This window comes from Nothoprocta perdicaria, unplaced genomic scaffold (genome assembly GCF_003342845.1).
Source record: "Nothoprocta perdicaria isolate Ctin4 unplaced genomic scaffold, notPer1 scaffold_90, whole genome shotgun sequence".
NCBI lineage: Eukaryota > Metazoa > Chordata > Aves > Tinamiformes > Tinamidae > Nothoprocta > Nothoprocta perdicaria.
Genome location: NW_020456199.1, coordinates 234,122 through 256,912, shown reverse-complemented (window position 1 = coordinate 256,912; position 22,791 = coordinate 234,122). Strand labels below are relative to the sequence as shown.

At 34.7% G+C, this 22,791-nt stretch overlaps 1 protein-coding gene across 1 annotated transcript in view; it reads left to right on the top strand.

Moving 5' to 3' along the window:
- The window catches only part of PTPRD (protein tyrosine phosphatase, receptor type D), a 132,940-nt gene that overhangs the window by 94,726 nt on the left and 15,423 nt on the right, over positions 1-22,791 (top strand). Inside the window, exons 23-25 of the mRNA XM_026052735.1 lie at positions 4,090-4,209; positions 4,683-4,837; positions 22,184-22,469. Coding sequence (XP_025908520.1) covers positions 4,090-4,209; positions 4,683-4,837; positions 22,184-22,469 — 561 coding nt within the window. The remainder of the gene's footprint in view (positions 1-4,089; positions 4,210-4,682; positions 4,838-22,183; positions 22,470-22,791) is intronic.

Sequence of the window (22,791 nt, the reverse complement as noted above, 5' to 3'; positions counted from 1 at the left end):
TTTCTGTGTATCAATCTATACTTATATATACCTAAGATACTGTAGTACATTTATTAGCATAATTCAGTATCATTTCAGAAATACTTTCTTTCTGAAGCAAGATGATCTGAAAATCTCTTGGGGAATTCTCTTCTGTTAAAGAATATTAATATGAAAGCAAGAAGTTTGTTATATAATGTTGTTATTTTTTATTCTAGATTTAGCATAATTTGTATGCAGCTCTCACAGCAATGGATATATCACATAAATATGCCTTTTATCCATTTTCTGTTTCTTTCCTGAACTGCATTCTGTCCTTATAATCTCAGATGGGCTGGAACAGCTGGCTCACATGTTAAGAATAAGCTGAAGGAGTTTTTCAGCCTGAATGATAGATCTTTATACTAGAAAATTATTTCTTTACCCTTGAATGTCAGGGTTTTTTTGTGTGCTTATGTTCATATGGAAATATGCTTCTTTCAGCTCTGTTGATGCAAGGCAGCATCCTCTGTAGTGTCTGTGACTTGTTGAAGTGTGAATACCCATGAATACTTTTAGGAACTCTAGATATTTAAACTCCTCAAGTCTGAAATTGTCGCAGGCTTCTCATTTTTAATGAAGAAGAAAGCATTTACATTTTCTTACAGCTTTTCTTACAGTGAATGCTCATAATTCAATGAAAAGAAGGATTTGGATGATCTGTGTGGAAGAGCTGTAGCAAAATAAAATGTGTTTGTGTTCAACGGGCAGAGGGTACTCAGGCTAAAAGAATATGTCTATCATTATTTATGTGTTCTAGTTACAGCTGTTACTAAAGTCCTTAGGAGATTTCATAATACATTCACTAGTCCTTTGAGAGCTTATCTCATCTCAGAAATAGTGTTTTTGGCAATATGCAACCTATCATCCTGAGATAGCAAAAGCAGAATTAAATGGTAGGCTTGTCATTACTTGTAATTGAGTTTGTCTTTAAAAAGAGCACATGGAAATCAACAGTGAGTACCTTCCTCCTGAAATATTTGTTTCATTCATCTTGCCATCTTCATTGAGAGGCATKCAAACATTACAGAATTATTGGTGAAAGCTATTTTCTTTATGAATGTTAGGGGGGCGGCAAAGCTTTCATGGAATAAATGTGCATATAGTCTGTAGAGAAAAAGAGCAGAACTTGGGAGTGGGAATTGATGGATAAAAGACTGATGACCATAGAATCCACCAATTATGAACTAAATCTGTAAATAAAGAAACTCTGTAGTTTGTGTTTCTGGAAGGAAGTACTTCGTCATCATCTCATGCCTTAAATTAAAATTGTCGATTTTCCCAGTAACATACATGAGTGAGAAATTGCCTTTCTACAGGAGAGCTAGGCACAGACCAAAGAGCTAAAACAAACAAACAAACAACAACAACAACAACAAAAAAAAAAACACAGAGGAAAACATTTTCAAAAATTATTATTAAATTTTGGATAACAGGAGAGATTTTGAATTTATTTAATCTGAAAAAAAAATATGAATCCTCTGAAAACCTGAGTGCTGCATATCAGCAAGTGAGCTTTTTATTCAATATTCTGGTGGTGAAGTCTAATGAAAAACCTCCTTCTGATCTCTCACAAAGATAAATTGAACTTTAAATTGTTAGGAGTATTGGGAATGTAAGGCTTATGATTATAGAGTGCAAAAGTGTAGGAGGCAGGTAAGGGCACATCTTTAAAGAAGACCTCTTGTTCYGAGAAAAAATCAAGAGCCAAAAGGAATAAAAGATTCATTTCTATCAACTTATAGTTCATGTGCTCTTGCCTAGAAGGTCAAATCCTAATAAGTCCAAAATCATTTGTTTTTCTGTCTAAAAATATCACTACTTATTTTCGTCATTTTCCAATTACAAATAATGAATGCTCTAGAGTAGAAGTCGTATTTTTATGGAAACAGTTAATGTCACCTTCCAGCAGAAAGTCTCTGCATCAATCAATCCTCACAGAAAATATTTTGGAATATCTGTAAAATGGTTGAAATTTTGATTAAGAAAAAAATAAACTATATAGCTAGTAGAAAAAAGCATGCACATTAGTTTTCTCCCATTTCACAAAGGAACGGTTTTCTACAGGCTTCTAAATTTGAGTATCAGTTTAACATTATATTACTGTGCTTCCTGAATCTCTCTTGTACATCTCCAGCAGCATTTCTACAAGTAGCCTTACAGATGGAAATATGTTAGAAAATACCCGAATGTGGATAATAAACAACTAGCAAAATTGCCTATTGGTTATATGATTAAAGGATGACAAGTAAACCTCTGAAAGAATGAGAAAAAATAAACAAATACTTGTAAAGATGTTAACTTCTACGTTTCATTTTTTTAATGTTAAACATAAATTTCTCTCATACTTGGAAGCTGTTTTCATCAAGTATTTTCAGTGAGAAAGCTGGATGATTTCTAAGGCTTTCTGGAAGYTGTCACTGCTTCTACAGGTGTATGATTTGTAAATGAAAGCTATCTGAAGGGCAAAGAGGAGATATATGTTTTCTGATATGCAAAAACAGATCAAGATGTTCATTTCTTATATTCATTTAATTAAGAGTAGTATTAAGTGTTATTTAAATTTTATTTTTTTAAAGTTGTTCAGACCCAAACAGGCTTAGTGAGAGATTTATAGAAAAACTAAGATGCTAAGTTGCTAAAATTACAAACAACAGCTTTTATGTATCAAAATTTTCCATGAGGAAATATAAGATATCATCCTACAAGAAATATGACTAAGCCACATTTTGTTTGACAAAAATACAGCTAACCAAGTTATACTGTGTTTATATTGATGATGTGAAAGTAGATTTAATACAGCTATAATAAACTCAGTTGAACATGTACCATTTTGTCTCTTTTGTGGAAGTGCACAGTGGTTTCTTTCAGCTTTGAGAACCTAACAAATTAACCACTGATGATTCAAGAATTACCACAAATATTTATTCTTTCGGTATTTCAGAAATTGTCATCAGGAATTATCTAATTTCTATTAATATGATAATATATACCATTAATTACATTTTAAAGATTATGGAACAAAACAAATGCCACCAAATACCTTGTTACTTTGCTTCTTGTTACTTAAGCAATCATTTCCTGTAAATCATGCTTCACATTTTTTAAATCTACAGATAACCTGCTTCGATGATCAGAGCTTTTTCTGTTTTGAATATATAATTTATATCCTCAACAGCCATCTGAAACTGCCTGTCTCAGTTTCACATACCTTTCACTGAAATATGATTGACTTAGAGGATCAGCATTCCTTTTCCATAGTAGTTTACATCTTAAATAGTGTTTTTAACTGAAACAAATTATCAAACTCCAGAAAAGATGATAAACATATGGTTCTATTATGCATCAGCTTCTACAGAATTACTTCAGCATGTTAATATTCTGAACAGCAGAGTTTTGAAATGGAGATGTCTCTGAAATAAATGTGCTGTGTCTTTTAAAATTTGATGAACTCTACCAAACCATGTTTTTAAAATTTCTGTAAATGGAGTTTCCTTATATGGAACACTGAACTAAGAAGGAAATTGTATTTTCTCACAATATACTTGATACTTTTTGATGCTATTTTATTTGTTTATTTGTTTATTTGTTTATTTGTTATAATTATTTTGCACTAAATAAATTCAATATTTCACTGAAACATACTTCTATACATAGTAAGTGTGGTTCCCATTAGTATCAAAAGACCAGCTTATACATACTGAGGCTAATGTGAAATGTTCAAAATAGATGAAATATGACAAATATTCAAAAACTCATGTATCAGGCATTACTGGATTAGTGTTGTTATTAAATTCTGGAATATAAAAGAGGAGTTACACAGACTTGGATCAGACATTTACCCATTATAAATTCAATTTTCTTTAGCTGTAGATACTTATGGGCATTTTCTGTCTGCTAACTTGTACCGATACTATACTATATACAAATATCTACTGTATAATAATTGGTGAATTGTTCCACATACTTTAAAAGCCTGCAGATATATTCATTTCAGTATGTACCAAATGATAGCATTAATATATGAAATAATTACCTTTTAATTACCTCTTTTTTTTTTCCCCTCTGCAGGTGAAGTGTGATCAGTATTGGCCAAGCAGAGGCACAGAAACTTACGGGCTAATCCAAGTGACTCTCTTAGACACTGTTGAATTGGCGACATACTGCGTTCGTACATTTGCACTTTACAAGGTATGTCATTTTCTCCCTCTTTACTCTCAACCCTGTTTCTTGCTTGCTTTCTTCATCTTTCTTCTCTTTTTCCTTTTTTTTTTCCTCCTTTTTTCTCTCTCTTTCTCTTTTTACTTTCAACACAAGCCTGTTTTTATGATATCAGGTCTGTTAGGGATTTACTTAAATCTTGATCCTGCTCACAGTGATGAAGAATTAAATAGTTCTTCTGCTATCAGAATGTATTTTTGAAAATGAAAAATTAGCTGAGGCACCACACAGGCATTACTGTGCAGTATATCTAAAGTCCCTATGTTGTCTGAGCCATAAATTTAAGATATGACAGATATTTCCCCAATAGTCAGACCTGCGCACTGAGTTTCTCTGTGGTTCTGATGTGATTTAAGCRTTCTTTCCTGGCTGTTTAGTTATTCAAAACTGTTTACAGTAAACCAAAAAATGCCCTTTTTTCATGAAGTTTTTTGATTTCATAGAATGGCTCAAGTGAGAAAAGGGAAGTGAGGCAATTCCAGTTCACTGCCTGGCCTGACCATGGTGTTCCCGAACACCCTACACCATTCTTAGCTTTCCTGAGGCGAGTCAAAACCTGTAACCCACCTGATGCTGGACCCATGGTTGTACATTGCAGGTAGGCCCAGAGTTTCTTTCAAAGCATCTAAAACTGTTTTACATTGAGATTATCTAACATAAATGGTCTTCCTTCAGAGTTACTGCTATAATGAGGTTTCAAAGCAATTGTGCCATTGAAGAGACTTCTTTGACTTGAGTAAATCAGAAAGAAAGATGGTTGCTAAAGGTCTGCAAGGAGAGGGGATGACACTGGCCTGCAGGGAGCATATGCAATTATCTATGGCTATCAGCCTACCTGAAAAAGTGATCTGTTGTTTTAAGAGCTTGCACGTGGAATAAAGTGTGTTTTGAGTGATAAAATGTCTTTGAAATATTTTATAATGTGCATTAAAGGAAAAAAGCATGAAATGTAAGAAAGATAAGTGGGAACTTTTCCTAGCAGGTAAAAATGTAAGTAGAAACATCAATCCATATCCAAGGTTAAACCCTAAGTTTAGGACTGTGAGGAGGCGGAACCGTGAAGGAGTTACCCAGGGAACAGCCTGAGCTCCATTCCAGAGAAACGTGTGCTTCATGCTGCATCCAGCTAACCTCCCTGGGCATCCAAAGAAGTGATAAATCCTGCAGAGGACAACTGCAGTTCCTTTAATTATTAAGCTTCTGAGAATGAGAAAGTAATGAGGAAAAGATGAGAGTTTTTGGAAAGTCCTGGAGTAAACCTGTGGGAAAGAGAACCTTAAAACACCGCTAATAATACCAGCACCAGGGTGTATTTGCCTATTCTGGCAAGAAAAATGAGTGGAATGCCTCCCTTCCTTGCAGAACTGTGTTGCAAAGCTTGCGAAGCTTTCTGTGCTGCCCCCTTCAATGGGCTAGGACTACTATTTTGGGGGGGAATTCATTTTGGGATATTTATTCAATAAGTCCAAAGGCTTTTCTGTGTTCACTGATGCTAGATCTGCTATGCATATTTGAAAAACAGTCTTGTTTTTGTTAGCCACTATTTGCAGAATAAGAACTGTGAGGATTGCAATTGTGAGGAATTTCCCTCCTCAGTTTTGGCCAGCTGAAGGAGCCAGTTATGTAAACATTTCTAAAGTGATAAAAGGACACTATTTTAAATAAGACAGGTAAATCAATGGGAAGATAAAATAAGCAGGAGTTAMATGCTGAAAGGCACAGACTGTTCAAAAGAGATTAGAAAACAGAGCAGATAGACATTTAATGCATATTGAAGTAACAGAGTTAGGAAAATGCAATAATTATAAATAATAAAATAGGTGCAGTTCTACAGTTTGCTATATGGAGCTGGATCTTCTTGAACCTCTAGTTATGGGTTCTTAGAAATTTTTCATTGTCTTTTAATACTGGCAGTATATAATGCTATAATTTAGTCAGCTTGAAGCATAGAGAGCATAGCTCCAAAGGTGCTCGGCAACAAAGATGTGCCTGAAATCAAAAGCAAAATTAATCAGAAAAGTGAATTCACAGACCATTCTGGAAAGACTGATAAGTTGGTATAATATCCTTAATTCTCTCAAAACGAAAATAGACAAATTAAATTATTTGTTAAGAGGCACACGGGAAGTCACTGGAAAAGATTAAATAAAATACAAAACTAATTGTCGCTCGGTGGTATAGATGCTTTGCAAGGTCATTCTTTCTCTTTGTCATTGTTTCTGCACGCAGTTTCAGTGAAAATAGTAATTAGGATTAGTTAGTGATTCAATGTTTCTTAAGAGATTTCTTTTCCCTTTTCGTGTTTTTTTCTTATCTATGTTCTATAGATTTTTTAAATCTCATTGCCTTATGTGTGACTTTTTGAGACATAAAGAATTTAGACATTTTATACAATTCATCCATTAAAAGGAGACTTCTGCATATTCCAGTATCGTGGCCAACCTTTTAAATCCCATTCTCAGCAATTTGTCTATGAGGAGAAAAATAATAAAGCCAGTTTACTTGCAAATTTGCATCATAATTCTGTATTCCTTAAAAAATTTGCTGTGGTAGGACATGTAGCAGCCAGTGTTGCAATGAGTCCAAAGTTTATGAATGTACTTGTTAATTTGCCAGTATTAATGTGCTGCTGACTGTCTAGATAACAGACCAACAGGAATCGTTGCCTAAAGCTTTTCTTTCAGTGATAGTGTTAAAGAGGGTGTATCCTTTCAGCTTTAGTTTTTCAGGCATATTATAGGAACATTGCATTTTGTGATGTGTACTTCTATCTTTTGGGATCTGACATTGCTAAATTGGTTAAAAGAATAAAAGATAGAAGAGGGGCATTGACAGAGCATCGCCATAATTCTTTTTTTTTTTTCTAGGCTAATAGATACTCTTTCATTCAGATACATGAAAAACAATCGTTTTCAGTACAGGAAGTGCTCAAACTTTTCAGTTCAAGCTGAGCAAAATTTTCATCTTGTGCTTAAATTTAAACAATAAGCAAGTATTACATATTATCTTTTTTTCTTTTTTTTTTTCCCCTAGAATCTACTTTCAGAATTTTATTTCTCTTCTTCTCCATGTCTCACTTTGTAAATTTCTCTATTTCACTCTTTCCTTGGCCTCTCTTGTCTCCATTATCCAATTTTATCGTTCCTGTGTCTGTAGTGCATCACAGAATCACAGAATATTCAAAGTTGGAAGGGACCTCTGGAGATCATCTAGTCCAACATTCCTGTGCCAGCAGGCACACTCAGAGCACGGGGCACAGGGCAGTATCCAGGCGAGTTTTGAAGACCTCCAGAGTAGGAGACTCCACAGCCTCCCTGGGCAGCCTGTTCCACTGCTATCACCCTCATCCAATGCTCTGTCACCCTTACGTGCCATTAGGTTCTGTTTCTGTCCCTCAGTTTTACAGCTCAGTCCTACAGATCTTCACACACATTGCACTGCTTTTTTTTCGCTCTTTTGCTGAACCAGGTGCCATAGTTCCAACAATGTCTTTGCAATTCCACCTTTATTTTCTTGCTTCTTTATTTTATTTTTTTTTCTTCTTCCAAGGTATTATTTATCAAAGTTTCCCATTTTGTTTTCAGGATTCCACCTTTGTCTTTTTAATACAGTTTATCATCATTCAAATAYTAAAAAGATTTGGAACTTCCACCATCAGAGAAAGTCAATACAGCACAAAGCCAAATCTTGTCATCTTGACATCTCCTTTGTCTATGCCAGGAAGTGCTTTTCCCACTGTCCCACTGATARCAACAAAAAGAATAATCCAAGTTTACTAGACATTAGGAATGTGAGATACACAGGTGAACAGGAGATATTTGTCCTGTTCAGAACCTAACAAACTGCTACAGCTCAGGAAATCATAATAAAGACATATTGTAGAAGTATAAATACACATTTTTTTGTCTTTTAAGATACATTTAGTAAAAAGAAATAGTAGCTAGGAAGAAGTTGTGAAAGAATTTTCCTGCAGAGATTTTAGTGCAGAAGAAATGAAAATAAAAGCTATTGGACAACTGAAAACAGAGAAGACTTATTTTTCTATAAAATGTCTATGAATTTAACTCAGACTTTCTTACTGCTGAACAGCTGAGCTTCTTTTCACTTCTGATTTAGGTCAAACCCAGTAAAAGCAGCCTGCCTGAATAAGGAATAAATAATAGACCCACATATCTGCGTCTATTAGGCTATGTTTTGACCCTTAGAGAGTAAAACAGTATTTATTCTGTTTTTAAAAGTGGATTTTGTCAGTGATTTTTTTTTTTTTTTTGGGGGGGGGGGGGCGGTGAACTTTGCCTTACCCTGTTCTTCTGTTGACTACAGTTGTCCTTCAGTTTCTGTATTTTAAGAGAGTAATAGATTTTTTCAGTTCTTTTGATTTTTTGAAGATATACCTATACATTCTGTAGTTGAAAATATAGTTCAAGAGTGTGAGCCAAGATCTGCCTGAATCAAAGGCAGATAAGCTAGTTTAATATCCTCTTCCTAGGAAATACTAGTTTTATATCTGAGTAATTTACATGATATTTTACATAATTATTGTGTGTCCATATTACTGCAGTTTTAAAAACTGAGGTGAAGACAGATGACAGAGGAAGACATTTGAATGCATTTTTTATAGTATCCTGTCCAGTAAAAAGTCTTAAAAGATGAATTTATCCATGAATACAAAATAACAATCACCATGCAAAATTACCTGACTTAAACAAGATACGAGTTGATAAATGGAAGTCTAGCAAATCAAAGTGCAACTCTTGATAGGAAGTTTTGTGTAACCAGAACAAAAGCAGATACAAAAAATATGTGATTAGCATATATGATAGCCTCATTAATTATTTGTGAATATTGTCCATGAAAAAGAGATCTTCACATGTCATTCACATATCTACATTTTGATAATTAACAGTTTGGCTGCCTGTATAATGTTGAAATTGAACCTAATGTAGGTGTCAAAAACATTTTTGAAAGTCACATGTAGCAGTCAAAGATTTTGCTTATGCCAAAAAATTACTAGATCTTGAGATGAAAAGATAATTGAAAGATAATTAAAACTGCATTTTTTTAAAAGGAGAATACATAGGTCATTGCTGAAAAGATTGGCTAGAAGCTCCCAAATAACGTCAGGGCCTTATCTAAATTCAGATTTCATATTTAGTTATGCTGGTAAGACTACCTGCATGAAAAAAGTCTGTAATAGTAATATAAATGCATAATGCCATAGTGCTCTTCTTTCAAGGAAAAATCTATACTCTTTAATCTTCATGCACAGGGAGGAAAGATAATTAGGCAAAGTCCAGGTCAGTCAAAAATTAAATTAGTCATATGTTATTAATAAACTGCAGTATTCTGTGATCCTTATTTGAGCTGCATTCTGTCAAAACCAGCAGTATCATTATTTCAGCGTGAAATTTGGTCAGTGAAAATAGTAGAAGGCGGCAGCTAACTCTAAGTTAAGGCTGGAGCCAGCAAGAACTAATAGGGCAAAAGAAATCTAGCAGTTCCATCCTGTTTGTATATACCTTTTGTCATGTGTGCTCAAGTTTCGATGTGGCTCATTAGGAGTAACTCTTGTGAAACTTCTTTCACTGGTGCTAGAAATACTTGGAGCAGGCAGATGCTTTTTCAGTTACAGATTGTTGTGTTTTAAGCCCATATCTTTTTCGTCCCTCCATGCTGCAGTTCAGTAATACCACAGCACAGCTGCCGTCTCCGCATGACTTGCCTTAATTTGCAGAGCAGCTCTAGAAAAAAAAAAAAAGATTTTCTTTAACTAAAAAGAAAAAAAAAAGGCAGGCTTATACCCTAGGAGTCTGCATTGGCGAGGCAGTAATGTGTGGTCTAATGATAGTGGAGAAAGCACGGGGTTTTGTTTGAAGTTGGATTAGTGTAGGCAAACAGGTGCTAATCAGATCACAATAAAATAGCACTGGAGGGCATTTGCAGTTTCATACCACTGTTTTTTTTTTTTTTTTTTTTTCCAAACATCACAGAAACTTTAGTAGTTGCTTCAGTAACACTACATAAAAGCTTAACATGTAAGTACAATCCCACATGTTTCAATACCTCTTTCTAGTATCAGCATCATAGGACATATCCTTAAGACACTTTGTGAAGTTTTGGGTTTTGGTGTTTACTGATAATGCTGGTATCACAAAAAGAAATACCTGGATTGTTTGGAAAAAATACAAGGACTTCTTTTTTAAATAACTCCCTGCTTTAATGTTTTAACTGAACCAATTAAAGCAGTTTAATTTTCAAAGGTTAGCAAAGTGTAATATGCTCTTGTATACTACCCAATTTTGTTCAAGGTTAGGATCACTCCCAACATGAGATTCACAGGTTCTTTCACTTCACCTCTCTGTCTTTTTAACCTCACTACTGTTACTTGCAGCCAAGTGCTCAATTTACAATTCTGGTGAAAAGCAGGTTTCTGACCAGTGCCTATGTCTTTTCATGGTTGGGGAAATATTTACGCACTCCATGCATATTCATACATCTCTTAAAGAAGATTGAAAAATGGTAAAAAGACAAGTCAGGATCTTACCTCACTCCCCTGGATACCTTAAAGCTCTGAAGAGGAAAAGACACGTTTATATCACAAGTGTTTTAATATCCCAGATATTCTAAACTTCTTATCCTTCCTCCTGACTTCTTGTTTTAGCAGCCATTGGGATACTACAGCATGTTAGACAGCACTAGGTGAGATCCTTATTCTAATACACTGTATCTGTATTCTCCTCCAGCTTTTAGCTGTAAGTCACATGGTATTTTAGACTTTTTTTTGTATTTYCTTTTTTCGTTTTCCTGTTTTTCTCCCAATCTCAGTTTACACACAGAAAAGTTCTTTGTTGACTGCCCTCTTAGAGAAGTATATTAGATAGGCAGGTAAATGTCTCCGTTTAATTCTTAGTGAATATAATTGTAACATAAGTTATTTTCCCCTTAATACCAAGCTGTCAGTCCATGTCCATACCTTTCATTTCATTCCATTTGTCTTGACAGTCTGGGTTACTCTGATAAAGTCATGATGCTAACCAGTGCAGAATACTTCGAAGGAACTYAAGTTTCTCTTTAGATCTTGTCTAATGCCTCCCTAGGCTTGCTTAGGTGAACTCCCCAGGTTTGTTACTGTAGGAGTCTAGTTTCTGTTTAAGGAACTGAAGCTGTCTTTCCATCATGAGTTCTTGGTTCATATAYTCACAAATTTCAGGCATGCCTCCAACTGATCCTTTCTGATCTTTTTTTTTTCTTAAAAAAACAAACCAAAAAACAATAACACCAAAAAATAGACCTTAATTTGGATACCTTGACATATACAAATATGTGAGTAAGATACTGTTTCTTAGGCATGATCCAAAAGTCCTTCCTGAGAAAAGAAACACCAGCAAACTGAGTCTGATCCATTTATTTTCAAGTTTCAATTTAAGTTAAAAGTCAGATCTGCCCAAGAGAATTGGCCATATATGAAAACTAAATTGTATCTTTCCTGTACGCAGTAGGTGCTCCAGTTGTTTAAAAGCATGAACATTTAATGAGTGTAATGAAATCATTACAGAAATTAAAAAGCACAAAAATAARTAGTAAGAACAGTATTTCTTCATGCAGGTCAAATGAAAAATAACTTTTTGTAGTCCTTCTGATGAAATCAGCCCTATGTTATAAAGTTAACCTTTCTTAGCACTTAGCCTATGGCTGAGCTATTATATTATCAGTGCTGTGATTCAGGGCTGGATTGTATTTTTGAGGCCATGAAAGAGCTGCTATGACAGCATAAAGCAAGATTTTGTTTCTGGTAAAAGTTAGAATTTTCTAAATCTGTGAAGGACCAAAGTGAATGCTACTAGTTAACTGGATCAGAGATCCCTCTAGGCCAGTATCCTGTCCCTGATCACAGTGAATGACAGAGCTTTCAGAGGAAAATATAAAAACTACAATAATGAACAATATTTCAATAAGGTTTCCTCCTAGCAGCAAGCAGCCGGTGCTTGATTTAGGCCTGTTTCAGGAGGATTTCTGTTCTTTCTCTCATGTTTCATTAATTACCTACCAATAATGATTGTATACACATTTTAAAGAACAAAACCAAAACTTCTGATCTTTGTCTTTTTCTTCTCCTCTTAATATTATCCTCTCACAAGTAGTTTGACATGTTGTCTTAAAATATATCTATTTATTTCTACTTTAAAAGTATCTCTTTTCATTTCACTAAATGCTGCATTGTTATTGTTGGGTAATTGGAGAAAAAGAGACATACTTCCATGCTGTTTCTTGTTTATATATATCTGTCATCTTTCCCTAATGTTTATCCTTTGACTGAGACAAACTATTCTAACATCCTACATTTTTTGTTTGAAAAGCAAAGGCAGGGGACCCTTCACATCCCTAGTAATTTCTACTGCCTTTCTCAGCAGCACTCCCTTTTATGCTGCACTTTTTTTCTGTAGCCTCAGTAACAGTAGCTATTCCTTAGCATTTTTATATATTTCTTATAAAACATCAAAAAACATTACCAAAATACATCAGCTTTCCTGCTTTTCCACTAAGTTGTCCCATGGAAGTATAGAGTTTATGACTTGGTTTCAGATGATATATGGTTTCCATTGAGCGACTGTTGTGGAGACTGCTGACCTTATGCTCAAACCTTCCCCTTATTAAAATGGCGTAATTTGTATAAGATGCTTTGAACTGAAGCAATGTCTTTTCCATGTGTTATCTCAAATTACAAATATGTTGGTGCTGATAATTATTTCCATACATATATTATCATGTCTTACAAGGCCTGTAATTTCCTTTGACCTAAGCTGCAGTTTGATACATTATTTGATCAGTGTTCTTAGTGAGTCATTTTATCCATATGTATTTAGTTAATTGGTTATTTTTCTCCCCGCCCATGTTTATATATAATATACTCTATAAAGGAAAAGGAAATCTGACTGCTTGCAGCTGAGTCTAGTAAAAGAGCAATTAGGTTCTATTAGAGCCAGCAGCTGTCCATAATGAATTCTGAATTAAAATTACTAGTGAAGAAAAGAATCTAGCCATCTGCAGGAAATGTGAAAATATTTTTATAACCTAATAGCTGAATTCTGGACAGGGGATATCTCTGAGATTTCCCAGCTGTACCTACAGTATATTCCGGAATATCCATGGACACACAGTGCACTGGAACACATTGCATCAACTTGGCTGCACAAAATTTTTGGCTACATTTGAACAGGCTGTATTTTGATCTAAAGTAATCAGCATGAAAGGCTCTTTTTAAATCATTTCCCTGTGTCTCTGGAAGTAAAATGGAGCTTTAAAAATAGTTCTGTTATCTTTTTGTGGAGGCTTTCCAATCAGTATTCTATTGCCCTGAACATTTATCTCTCTCCATTTTCATACTTTTATAAAATTACTTCATGGTCTCATCACTTATTATCAGATTTTGTCATGACTTTTCTTCCAAGTAAATCCTGCATTGTGGTGTTTGAATTTTCCTGTCACCTGTTTTTAAAAATAGTTTTAAATTATTAAAAAAAGCCCTCAATTCTACTCAAGATCATTTTGCAGCTATTTTGAAACTACTATTCGAAAATGTCCAGGTATTTTGTTGCAACTTACTTGCTCTCTTTATAAGCTCATAAAGTTCAAAAACTTGTGAAGAGAGATTAAAAAAAGTTCAACCTCTGATCACAAATCATGGTAAAGAAATATTAAATGAATAGTCATATTAACCATTCACAACCCGATTTTCTCTAGTGCTACACAAAATTCATGTTGCTATCAAGACAACTGATATTAAAGAAACATGAGAGTAGCACCAGTAACCAAACCTTTCTGCTGTTGATGGATCATTGATGGAAATATTAAAAATCATATTTATTCGTTTGGCTAAGATATAAGCCTAGCAACAGCCTCAGTGAGAACTCATTGAATAGTTGATGGCTGAAGAGTTCATTGTTCATGAAGATTCATAGTTTTGCATGCTCACTCTCTTCTCTGTTTTTCATTGTATAATATCATTTTAATATCATTATACGTAGCATTGTAATGTTCCCTTTTTTTCTTTTTTCTACTTAAATCAAGTTTGGAGCGGCAAAATCACATGTTTTCATCCTCTGAAACAGTGCTCTGATTTCTGTCCATGTCAGCTGAATGTTTTTCTATACATTTTCTAAGAATACAGAAGAGGCATCCTGAGATTACAATCTGAAACAGCAGGATTGGTAACACAGTTCAGTTTAGTCAGCTTCAAGACTAAGGGTGAATTTTTGATTCTTCCCAAGTTTACAAAGTAGGGAAAAAAAAAATAAAGAAAAAGAAAAAAAAAGCCAAGAGGATCTGTAGGAAGACAGAGCTGAATTTAGTGGTTTGGATTGTGACTGGTGCTGAAAATGTAGACACAAAGATAAGACAGCTCATAGAGACCTAGACCAGTGTATGCTTTTCAGCTTGGTGCTTATGTGATGAAATACTGTGGTCTGATGACCATCAAAGACTTATCACTCTTCTTTTCTCAATCCAAAAGCCAAGTATAACAAATAGCCTGTTTTGAAACACAGAGATCATGAGGCCAGCTGATATTGAGGAAATGACTATAAATGACTATGATGGATACATGAAAACATGGAAGCAGGGAAGGGTCCCTGCACAGAAGGACTGTGATGCTCTGAAGTATCACAGTGTTCAGCCAGAAGTTTCAAGGTCATCTCATTAACCAGGTCTTCAGAATACATCCCCTCCCATTTGCTTTAATTCAGTTTTGGATAGCATCAGTTCACCTTCCTATTTCCCACAGAAGGAAGGTGARCCTTATGTCACATGGGAAAGATACAGAAAGAAGGGACAGTGAACTCCTCAAAGCATTTCACTCAGAGAGAGCACAGAAATCTGAAATGGAAAAAAGCAAGGCCCTAGTTGTTAGCAGCAAGCAGCATAATCTCTGCTCACAGACTTCTTCCTGTGCTGTAATCTTCACTTTCATTTATTACTGATTGGATCACAGTGTACTTCCTCTCATAAATTACTCATAAGTCTAATTTTCTTGTGTTTACTACAGATGCTCATGCATAGATTTGTCTTTAGTCAAAAGTGACAAGTCACACTGAGATGTGTTTTCAAAATTAGCTTCAAAACGTTTTCTCATTCTGCACGCAATTTTAGTAGATTTTATATCTTTCATTCTTTAATGCAAAGCATAATCATATGAAGGCATTACAAATGTATCATGCATAACAACGAATGTAAAATGTACAACAAAACTGACCAGATCACTCAGAAAAAATATCTTGAGTATAGTTATTTTTTCATGCTAAATGGAGGGTGTAGTACACAGAATATTGTATTTAGAGGAGTAGGAAAATAAGAGGAAGGATATTTGAGAACTGGATTAGTTTTGAAATAAAAATTCACTGTAAATCTTTCTACACAGATAAATCGGTAGAAAGAAATACAGTTTATTCTAGTTTCTTTATATTTTTGCACACTTGAGGGAATCAAGTGATATGTTTTACAATACAGTGTATATGTAAAAATCCTCTATGAAAAACAGGATTAATTAAATATTGCTATATAAAATCAAGGATCAACTCTGAAAGAAAAAAGAAATAAGAATGTCATAGTTATTACCTAGTGTTAGGTGTCTGAGAGCTTAGACATGTTGATAGGGAGGAATAGGTCCAGATGACCTGCTTTGTAGATGGTAGGAATGTGGAAATACTCTGGCTTTCTGTGGATACTTAGTACCATAAGGCCAAGTATAGGGAATGATATTAAGTTTCTTATCCAGGGCAGGTCCAAATGCCAACGAAGTCTAACATAACAAACTACTTGTTAATTGTGTAATATCTTTTGCTTATTAGATAATGTACAGGATGGTACATTTTTCTCCAATGATAATATATAAATTATCTGTGAGATTAGTTATCCATTAGCTAGTGAAGCTACATTTTGCATTATGCCCACTTTAGTTTCATCGCTCTATTGCTGTGGAGCATTATGGGAGTCTTGCTGGAATTCTCTAGAGTTATGGCTCATGATAGACCTGAATATGTGTAGTGTGAAAAGTTGATTTGAACTGTTGGAATGGGATGGCCTTATGTGAAATGACTCTTAAGAGCCTTTTATAATGCTGAACATTCCTCAGACTTGATGTCTGCTTTGTCTGCTTTGTGTGGAAAACTCATCAATTACAATTGTTTTAATGAGCAATTATTCTCTGTACTTGAGTATTAGTGAAATCATTATGAGTTTGATTCTGTAAGATATAGCATTTAAGAATTTGTTGATTTGTATGAGGTCATGATAAAATCTATTAAGACAGCTTCTTTTTCTTGATCTGTTCAGAGCTGAGCTGAAAATCGGATGAGGAACAGATTTACTTACCGAACATTATTAAAATTCTGAAATCTCWTGCTACAAAAAAAAAATGTACTTAAATCTATGGCAATTAGGTTTGAAGAACTTAGAAAAGTGGTGGACTTCTGAGAAATATAAACCAAAAGGAAAATCTTCATAAAGCTCAGTGATGAAAGATAAGCACAAGGTTGGCTTTTGATTTGAGAGCCCCTATGCTTTGGCCAGCTGTCTATGAAGTTCTGGCGATCTCTACATGGAGCTTTATTCATCTGTAATAAAATTTGTATTTGTTTTGTGTTTTTTCACCTCCCTTGTTCAATTTAAGAAAGCTTGTAGGCCTTCAGTTACAAATAGAGTGCCTCTATGTATAAGGCGTTTTCCTAGCTGAAGAAAAYGTTATGGTTAAGGTTTTATTTGTTTGCTTTTTTTCAACAATTATATTTATCTAAAAGTGCTTTCTGTGTGCAGATTTTTCTTAAAGGTATTATTTGGCAAGTTTGCATTGGTATATTTATTGGTATATATATATATATATTTGCATACCTAAAAGTTTGTCATACCATACTGTACCATAACCACATTGAAGGGGAAAAAAAAAATAGTGAATCAATGTGTACTTTCAACCCATTTCTAAAAGATCTCTCACATGCAGAGAGCAGAATTCTTGAGGCTGTCTTCTCTAGAATGAAATTTCTTCTTGTCTTCTTGATGCAAAGCCTTTATGTCCAGTTTATGCCCTCAGAAGGATATTTAATGATTTCATAGCTTTTGTGCTGTTTCCTAGACAGAGCAGTCATTTTTAGCTGTGTCTTAATTTCCTAAAGGAGAAAAATCATCTAAATAGTGCCCTTTTTAGAATGACTATAGAATTTCTATAGAATTGCTACCTAATTAATGATATGAAGCATTTTTTAGCATATTTCCCGTATCACATCCAAATGTATGTACTTTTAGTTCTATCTGAAACTATAACAGTCAATCAGATTTTTCCCATAATTTTAGTCAAAAATGTCCTAAATGATTTTTGGACAATATTTTACTGTCTTTGCTTTGAATGAAATGATCTGTGAAAACTGGCAATTACACTACCTTTCTTTGCCAGRTCATTGAAGTATCAGTAAAGGGTCATCATTTAAACTGCTACAAATTAATCACAAAATCCAACCTTTGACACAGTGATTGTGTCAAATTGTGTGTACAATCTATACAGTGATTGTAATGTGGGATGGCCCTCTTATGCCTCTTAATTTTTCTGTCTGCGAATCATAGCTGTATCGCATCACAGGACATTAAGCATATTTCAGCTGGTGGGATGGACCTAGCCATGTTTTTAGAAACTGAAAACAAATGTTGTAATAGAATAAATGATAATATTTGAACCAGTAACAGTTTTCTAAATGGTTTCAACCTGTAAACAGAACAGTATTTCTAAATGAAATGCTAGAATTACAGAAAAAAAAAAATAAAGATTGAGAGTAAACCCAAAAGAGACAAGCAGGACAACGCAGTGATAACAACTGTGCAGTTAATTCATAAACTGAAACAGATTGGCTGTATTATCATTTCTAATAAAAGCAGATAGGAATAGTCTTTGCAAGAAGAATGTGGATCTGAACATGCAAGGCAGTGAGACATGTTCTTGATGATTGACTCCAACAGACACTTGATTCATGGAGCTCTACTTAGAGCTGAGATTGTGAATTCAACATTAGCATGTTTGCAGGTCAGAGGGAACCACCTTCTTCTTCAAGTGCTTTGGTATCTCAAGGTGATATAAATTATTTGAATTCTAGTTGCTTCAACTTCCTTGTGATGTTTTCATACTGTGTTTTCAGTGATGTAAGAAAAAAAAAATGCCTTTGCTTGGCAGGAAATGTAACAAAGAATACATAAGACAGAGATGGTTTATCAGTTGTGTAGTTTCCATTATGTCTTGGTTAAAGGATGCTGGAATGATGAAAAACAAGTACAAACAGGATTCTGTATGCAACTTAGTCCTTCAGGATCATAGGTACTTGTGTTTCACCATTAGAATCTTTTAGGCGAAATACCGGTGAAACGTCGTCTGAGACTGGTGAATGATAGACAGCAAGGACAAAAAAAAATGGTTGTCAGGGAAACTTTCTAAGTCAGCTAGCAAAACTCTTCTGGTAATTTTTAAATTAAACCAATCAGACAGCCCAAGAATCTTCCATTCAGAAAATAGAGATTAATCCCTTAATCATTAAGTCACAGTAATATCACTTCTAGATAATTGTAATACAACTTGAATGTCAATTGCCTGTCATGTTTCTAGTTATATGAAACCTTTTCATTGTATATACAGTGGCAAAGACACAGAGTATGTTCATTTTTGCAGAACTTCTGCTGAAAYAAAAGTCATCCTTCCTTATGCTGTTGAGTTAAGCAACTGAATATAAAATATATCAGCATATCCAAGTCACAGTTTTTGACCACATATTTTGACACATTTTGACTGTTTGAGCACATATTTTGACCATTTCACAAAGAAAAATATGAAAGCCTGTATAAAAAGTTTCAGTGAGAGAATTATGTTTTGCATGACTTCTTATTAAATGAGGGTACTGACTGAGGGCACATTGTTTTTCTGTCGTGCATTAAGTATAGCCAAAATACAACTATCTCATCCATTATTTAAAAAAATAACAAACCTTTTGAACTTATTTTTTTTTCTTGAGCTTTCTTTTCAAGTTTCCTGAGCTTGATTTTCTCTGTGTCCTGCATTTATTTCAGCAAGTTGATGTTTCTGTGGCATATCTATAAGGATTTAAACTGCTTGGCTTCCCAATGGTCTCTGTACCACACTGAGCTGTCTCTGTGTGACAGAAGAAGAGAAGGCAAAACAATGGAATATTGTAGTTTCTTGCTGAGTTATTATTTATTGTTGGAGTTTAGAGATAAGTGGTAGATGGGATTTAGAGTGGAGGAAGGAAGTTAAAACATTTGTAGATTCTTTTGCATTTGTAGTGTGAAACTGAAGGGGCCAATCTGGTAGCTACACAGCAAAGTTGGTTTGTTCTGAACAGACCAAGGCAGTGAAATATTTTGCTGGATAAAACACTCCAAAGAGGGTTTTGCCAGGAGTCCAGTGGAGCCAAATGGGGGGGTGGATCATCCCCTTCCTCCTCGTGATAACAACATCAGTGTATGTGAGGCAGTGGTGAGATCTTCACAACTTCTTCTCATGCAACTCAAAAATAACATCTGTACTACAGCTCATCAAAGCTAATGCTTTCTAAGTTTGCTTATGCAAAAATATATGCAAATAATAATACAGGAGATGAGGAAGAGAAATGAAAAATGTCCATTTGTTCCATTGAAAGTGTTAACTTTTAACTGAGTTTGAATTTAACAGTAGGTATGGTCTGTAGGAACCATCAAAACTTCTATTTTTTCTTCTGAAAAATGGCATATCCAGTTATAAGCCTAGTGCTAGAACATCAGTTCATTAATATGTGATAGTAAAGAGAACCATATTCTACTCTGTAAGAACACTTCTACTGGCAAATCTTCTTATTTCTTACTTGGCCAGCACTTGCTTTGCTGATAAAAACTGCATGAATTTTAATAAGAACAAATAAGATGCAGGTGTATTGCTGAGTATTTATACTACTAGTCTTTCTTGCTGTTCTGATTTATGAAACTATTCCTTTTATAGAACAATGTTTAGCTGTGTATATCTTTAAAAATTGCACAGTGCTTTTCTTTGTCATTTCTGCAATCAAAAAAAAAATGAAAGAAATGCTCTCAGAAGTCTGAAACTGCAGAGTGATTCGTTAAAATGCAGATTCATAGACTTTCTGGGAATTGATGTAAGTAAAGCCTGTATGCTAAATTTGTGAAGAGGGCTTTAAAAGTTTATGGAAAGCAATCTAACAAGCTCATGTGCGCTGCTTGTTATTTTGCTTCGCAATCTGAAAGAAAAATACCAGGAATGACACAATTTTTGGAGGTTTTCCCCATGATTCTTGCTAACTGTAAGGTAAATCAGTTTCTGTGGAGTGCAGAGCATTTATTGTAGAAAGGGGATGAATTCACATTGAGCTAGGAAAGCTATCTTTTTATTTGTTCTTTATTTTCTCCCTCTCCAACCACCATTTGAGCAACATCATTAACCACTAAGTCCAGAATATGCTTGTAAATGCTGGGAACTAGCATTTGCTGTTACAGACATGAGATGATACAAGAAATAGATATAAAAATATATATAAAAATGTGCTCAAGTATTTTAAACTAGACTTCTTAGATTTCAGTCGTGTTTGTGGCTGCAAAAAGGCAATCATCCCTTTGAAAATTGACTTAACACAGAAAAGACCTAAACGTCTAGGAAATTTTGTTATATTTAGCCAAGAAAAAAAAACCTCTCCCAACCATCAGAACATTTTCTGTTCTTGTGAATTCTGTAGTCTTTTTTAATAGTCCTTCTATGAATCCTTCTATTACCTGTTCTTTTATACCAAACGCATCTGAATATTTCATGGACAAAGCCTTAATGGATGTGCTGCTCTCATAGTAACTGACCTATATCATTCTCTTCTGCTCCAAACCCCACCAAACACAGAAAAGCCACTTTCTACCTCAGAGATGTCCTTGAGAAATCCCCTACTTGCAGAGATGGGAAGGATAGGTTTCCTGGTCCTCAACAGGACTGACAGGCTATCACCTCAGCTCATGTCCAAAATGCTCCATTTTACTCCAAATGTCTAGCATGTGATATGATCTAGATTCAGGAGGGAGATCTAGAGTCAGGAGGCAGAAGCTGATCTAGAGTCAGGAGGGAGAAGCTACTTTAGCTCTGATTTAGGAATACCACTGACTCAGTATGCACATAAATTCACTGTTGTAATGTCAAGCTCTGTCTTCAAGTATACTTAGCCCTTTTATAATTTGCCTTTTGCAGCAATCTGAACATCCTGGTCTCAGTTCTAGTCCTTCTAGTTGTCCCTTGAATCCCTTTCTAGGGATTCAAGACACATTCATGGGGCTAGCTAAGGATTTTCCAGATTTAAAACTATAGACAAATGCAAATTATAAGATTATGGCCTGGCTGGACAAAGGCGAGTAGGATAGACCAAACTGCATCAATTGAAACCTCACAATTTGAGCTAGAGAAAAGCTTGCCTTCAAAGCAGAATTTGTGACACTCATTTGTATGAGTTGTATAATGTTGTCTGCTAATAATTTCATCTTAGTAAAAGAGGATAACAACAACAATATGTCTAACGAATTACAGATAATGGCACAAATAAAGCTGGAATTCTTAGTATATGCATTACCTCTGATAATTTTCATTTTTAAGAATATATCATCATGTGTTTTGTTTCTTTCCCATTCAAGCCTGAGCCAGSTAAATGCAAAGATCTCTCACAAAAGCATTCTACATCCTCAGTTTTTTCTAATAGGGGTTAAAGGAGACCACTTATTTCAAAGCACCGGCCTCTTTCATGGAAGCTGATATTAACATTCAGAATATGTACTTTTCATAACAGTGTTATGAAATTTTTGAATTTGAATGCCATAGAAAATAGGCACACTGCATGAAATGTTTTTTCATGTTTTTACTCTTGTGTTCTTTTCTTCTCAGCGCTGGGGTCGGCAGGACTGGCTGTTTCATTGTGATAGATGCCATGTTGGAGAGAATAAAGCATGAAAAGACTGTAGATATTTATGGCCACGTAACTCTAATGAGAGCGCAGAGGAATTACATGGTTCAAACGGAGGACCAATACATCTTTATCCATGATGCACTGTTGGAAGCAGTGACATGTGGAAATACCGAAGTGCCAGCCAGAAACCTGTATGCATATATTCAGAAGCTGACACAGATTGAAACRGGAGAGAATGTCACAGGGATGGAACTGGAATTTAAGGTACTGACATGTTGTCTTGTGGTGGGCCAAAAGCAAGGTGGATAACTCTTAACACTGCTATACTCTCTAGCACTTGTTTCCAGCAAGCAAAAGCTACGACACGTGCAGCATGAAGCTACAAACTAAGAGGACAGTATTTTGTAAAATATTTGTTTCTGCTTTGAATTAATCTCCAGACAAGGGCTGTTCAAAGTGGAATTTTTTAACCATCTTGTTCCTTTACATTTTGATAAGCTTGAAATTCATGTTTGTGTCAGCTTTGTTAGTTTGTGTTAGTATTTAAATTTGTTCATAGGCATTAAGTCACTAAGCTTTTATAAAG